The sequence below is a fragment of the Sinocyclocheilus rhinocerous genome, unplaced genomic scaffold (genome assembly GCF_001515625.1).
Source record: "Sinocyclocheilus rhinocerous isolate Xijiao unplaced genomic scaffold, SAMN03320098_v1.1 scaffold493, whole genome shotgun sequence".
In the NCBI taxonomy this organism is placed as follows: domain Eukaryota; kingdom Metazoa; phylum Chordata; class Actinopteri; order Cypriniformes; family Cyprinidae; genus Sinocyclocheilus; species Sinocyclocheilus rhinocerous.
In genome coordinates this window covers 142,566-147,701 of record NW_015626376.1, presented here as the reverse complement: position 1 = coordinate 147,701, position 5,136 = coordinate 142,566, and the positions used below count along the sequence as shown (strand labels likewise).

Here is a 5,136-nt window from a genome sequence, read left to right as displayed (position 1 = left end):
GAAGCCCATTTCTGTGAAACGCTTGGCTTCATACATTTTCTTGTTGAGCCGGATGATGGTGGTGATGTTATGCTTCCTGAAGTAGGGGAAATACGCTTCAGGGGCATGAAGAGGGTATCCTGAAGAAAAAAAAAAAAAAAAGGAGAAATGTATATAAATCTGTACATAATTCCAGCTCTCATCTCAGACTAAAGTCAAAGCATTGGTATAATGGGTGAACAAGCCAAACCATATGCACCATTCTCAATTTTGCTCTTTGGATGAGGGCCGCTGAAAGCCAAAAACTTCCCTGGAATTATCCAGTTGAAATCTCCATTTTCTGCCCGCTGGAAAAGACATTAAAGCATCATCGAGTCAGTCAGTGTATGGCTAAACTCTTTCCCCCGGTTTCACAGACTAGGGGTAAAGATTTTAGTAGATTAAAAAAAAAAAAACACTGGGTGGATCTTCATCGTTATAGGGTGGTTGTGTATGCAAGATGCACACCTTTAAAGTTTTCCTCCAAGACTTTTTAATAAAAGCTGTGTAAATATCTTAAAGGAGACATATTATGCTGCGGTAATATTATAATGAGATCCCTTTGCAACGTCACTAGGGGAGCGAAATCAGACGCGCTCATTTTTTCAGAGGCTTGCAGAAAAAGGCTTACCAAAACAAAGTTACTGGGTTAATCTTTTTCACGTTTCCTTGGTTGGTAGATGCACCGTGGACCTGATTATAGCACTTAAAACCTGGAAAAGTCAGATTTTCATGATATGTCACCTTTAATTTAACTAAGGCCTAGCCCTGGCTTAAGCTAAGCCCCGTCTGTGAAACCGGGCTTTTAAGCTTTACCCTTCTATCCACCTTTTTCTTCAACGCGGAAATGGGTGAGACTTCCGGTTCATAAGGAAATAACGAGAAGAATAACAACGTGCAGAAAACGGTAAAACTGTTTGAACTACAAACCAGTGTGTTCATAATTAAGATAATACATTAAAATAATATGGTAAGACTCACCCATTTTCAATATCAAGCAGCAAAACGAGTGGTTTTGTACAGCTAAAAATGGGAAGCTAGACCCATAAAATTTACAAATGGCCGCGTCCATTTTTAAGCCAAGAAAAAGGTATATATCATGGAAAACTCACCTCATAATGTTCATATTCCTCCACATTAAACTTTGAGAAATCCAGCCAGCCGAACTGCAGCGCCTGAAACACACAACATGCGATCAGCAGGAATAGTGGACCGGCAAACACGCCACATGAAGCTTCACAGAGACTCTGGATTACCTTGTGAACGGCAAGCAGACAGTCAAGGATATTCAGATTGTACATGCAAGCTCCAAAAGATGCATCTCTGTTGAATGCAATGAAAAATTAAGTCGGAGATGAACAGAAATCTAGAAACGGAAAATGAGATTGCTTCCGATTTAAAAGGCTCATAAAATGCACGTAGGGGATAAATTTCAATTACCGAAAAGGAAGATAAGACGCATTTTGAGAGACCAGAAGGCTGTACGCTTCTTCTGGTGTTTTCTGTAGATGCATTACCTACAAAAGAGGACAAACAAGAAGGAAGAACTAGATGCAAAGCTCATGCATATACATGCAAAACCATTGGAAATATATTTGAGCACTCCATCAGGCTGCACTTTCATGAAAGCGAAGCCTTTAGGCTAAAAAAAGCTGGACTGGAAAACTTACAGCATAAGAGCCGATCAAATACGCAGCATTGGCTTGTTTCTTTCTGTCACCACAGGTATAAAACACAATTGTCTTCTTTGCAAGAGCACAAGACTGTTGAGTTAGAAGAGCACAAATTTAAAAACAACACATCTGGCATACAAAACCAAACATTTAAATAAAAAAATAAAAACATAACATACAATGCTTGCATGCATGCAAAGACTGTATTTATTAGAACAGTCAGAGTAATGAAGCGTCATTACCTTCAGCTTTTTGTTGAGTTTGCAACAGAAGCGATAAAACATGGCCAGATTGAGCGGGCCAAAGTCCGCATAGAAGCTGTTTAAACATAAAAACCGAAGAGGTCATTGATAAAGGTCTGGTACGATCCATAAAAACCATATGCATATTTAACAGACTGTCCTATGGGGAAGAAAACACTAAATACTGAACCTATAGACAAAATGTGTTTTATAATATTTAATCCATCAGGCGTTTATAGCTCATATAATTTGATACAGTGAGAATATAGAGGCTCAGTTTTATTCAGAGACTCAAACGGAGCAAAAATATGCAATTTTGTGCAAATGCTGATATTTATACGATGAAATTCTGTTTGCTCATAATGTAAATCTATGAGATCTTTATCAGTACAGCAGCATAAAATGATATAAACGCCACTCTATATCGCCAATAATATGTCTTAGCAAGACCAGATTGCAATGCAATCCAATGATGATTGATGTTGACCATTTAGAGGCCTTACATGTATCAAATATAACACTTTATAATGTTTAGTGTATTAATGTGCCCAATCATGACCAGTATTTCATTAGTAATGCACAATTACACTCTTACTTCTCATAGGAAAGCTCTTCATCGATGCAGAAACAGTGCCTGTCAGAAGTGCTCTTCACCTTCTGATGAAGAATAGCAAAATACAGCTGATCTGAAAAACACAAGGCACAAAACTATACTGTAATGCCTCATAATGAATGCACTTCCGGCAGATTTCACGCAGTCAATGTATTTGAATCAACAGATTTGAATCCGCGTACCGGAAGTGAGTTCTCAGACAAACCGTCAACAACAAAATATGTGCACTATTAAGAAGAAAACAGAAATATGACACTCACCTTTAATGAACTCGATGCAGTTTGACAGATCGCACGTTTCTATTGTAACGTTGTTCCGGAGCATTATTTAATCTTGGTTTAAGTTATCTTACTAATAAAAAGACTTAACGCTAATCTAAAGTCAACACACATTCAAGCAAAACGGTCTAATTTCCGTCGACAATTTATGATTTGTATTTTTACAAAACAAAACGTAAAATAACAATTTTATTCTTTTTATACGATAAAACCTGCATTTAAAAAAAAATTAATTAGAACTATGCCTCCGTTTAAATTGTGTAAATAAAATAACGCCACAGGACACGAGCGATCTTTCTCTAGCCTGAAGTCTGAATAAAGTTCAGCGCAGTTTAAATCCAACGCGACGTTAAACCGTTTCCCGTCGCCTGATTGGCTGACGGTCGCAACACTGACCCGTCAATCACACTAAGCCCCTCCCTCCAGAATTTAAATTCAGCGCAGTTTAAATCCAACGCGACGTTAAACCGTTTCCCGCCGCCTGATTGGCTGACGGTCGCAACACTGACACGTCAATCACACTAAGCCCCTCCCTCCAGGATTTAAATCGAACAGCAGGCAGCCGTTGCTTGGAGAGACGCGCCGATCAGCCAATAGAATCTCATTTTGCTCTGACTGAACGCTTTGATCCATTTTCGGTGATTTACATCCAGCGAACAGAACAAAGAAAACCGTTCCGTCTCCACACAGACACCATTAGTAGCTAATAATGCCATTTTAGAGTCATCCTGACGTATAATCAGCGCTAATCTCGACATAAACAGCACTTAGTTTGTGTTGTGATCTCATGTTTCATGTTAAAGCGACCATCCAGTGCTATAAACCGCCAAACAAACCCGACAGGACTCGCATGACAGTACTTAATGGCGGTTTAACGCTTTAAGATCGCTCTGGTCGCGTCTGTAGTTTGTTTACCTGTGATACGAAGGTAAATATCGCTCTTGGACTCCGTCTGGTCCCTCAGAGACGCGCAGAGTCTCTTCCTTGACTCGCTCCGTCGCTCGCTTTTGCGCTTCATGCCTCCCTACGCGTGAAAAGACGGCGTTTCAGACGCGAACGTGAGATAGAAGTAGGATTTGCGCTTTAGTTTGCATAGTCCGGCTTCTAACGGCTCCACGCGCCGCAGACCCAAGTATATTTGAGCCAGTTGTCCTGCCGGTGACGTGGAGAAGGCAAAATTCTAAAAGCCTTGCGAGTGACGTCACTGCGCCACAACATCCGGGCACTTGCGGAACTTTAAACCATGCTCGCGAAATCCCAAAATCGAGAAACGAATTGGTTTTAAGATTATTTGCATTGTTTTCATGTTTAAAACACATATGTTTTACATTACTGTAATGTTAAAATATATTATTTAAATTGTAAAGTATTTCTGCATTATGGTAATTTGTGCTGTGTAGTCTATCTATAATTTACGAAGATTAAATATATATATTTTACTGTATTTTTTTGGGGGGTGTATATACATGTGTATGTGCACTAGTTCTCATGACTGTGATGTGAAAAAAATTGCATAGTGTTTATGCACAGTGGTAATTATTGTATAATTCTATATATTCTTTTTGTATTCTATTTGTTTTCGTTTTATTTATTTTACAATTAGTTTAGCTTGCTCTATTCTTTTTCTATTCTATCTGTTTTCTTTTTATTTATTATATAATTTAAAAAAAAATGTTTTAGTACTTGCATAGCATTGCTTTTGTTTTTGATTGCTTCCATCAATAATTAATAATTATTAATAATAATAATAATAAATAAATAAAATATAAAAATAATTGTAAAGTATTTACACATAATGCCAGCATTTGTTGTATAGTCTTTAATTTATATATTTATTATAAAACTTTTTTTTTTTACTGTTTTGCAGACTATTATAATTTAAACAATGCACAATGTAAAAAAAAATCTTAATTGTCCTATAATTTTCTTCATTTTCTTTTTGATGAAACATAACTTGGACATGTTTATATGAGATTTACACCAAAACAAGTGTTTTATACTCCACTCAATATGATGTGTTTTTGGAGAATTTTTGATGTTTATATATATATATATACGCTATCATTCAAAAGTTTGGGGTCAGTGAGACTGTAATGTGTTTTAAAGAAGTGTCTTCTGCTCATCAAGGCTGCATTTATTTGATCAAAAATACAGAAAAAAACACTAATCTTACAAAATGTTATTAGAATATAAAATAATGGTTTCTATTTTAATATCCTTTAAAATATAATTTATTTCTGTGTTGCAGCGCTGAATTTCCATCATCATTACTCCAGTATAAAGTGTCACATGATCTTCAGAAATCATTCTAA

General features: G+C 36.7%; 1 protein-coding gene across 1 annotated transcript in view; it reads right to left on the bottom strand.

The window, feature by feature from the left end:
• Positions 1-4,039, bottom strand: part of LOC107712577 (dual specificity protein phosphatase CDC14A) — a 22,926-nt gene extending 18,887 nt beyond the window's left edge. The window contains exons 1-9 of the mRNA XM_016517890.1: positions 3,740-4,039; positions 2,529-2,619; positions 1,934-2,009; positions 1,689-1,781; positions 1,459-1,535; positions 1,275-1,341; positions 1,131-1,193; positions 239-326; positions 6-119 (exon numbers count right to left, since the gene is read on the bottom strand). Coding sequence (XP_016373376.1) covers positions 6-119; positions 239-326; positions 1,131-1,193; positions 1,275-1,341; positions 1,459-1,535; positions 1,689-1,781; positions 1,934-2,009; positions 2,529-2,619; positions 3,740-3,842 — 772 coding nt within the window. The 5' untranslated portion in view covers positions 3,843-4,039. The remainder of the gene's footprint in view (positions 1-5; positions 120-238; positions 327-1,130; positions 1,194-1,274; positions 1,342-1,458; positions 1,536-1,688; positions 1,782-1,933; positions 2,010-2,528; positions 2,620-3,739) is intronic.
• Positions 4,040-5,136: the final 1,097 nt, after the last annotated feature.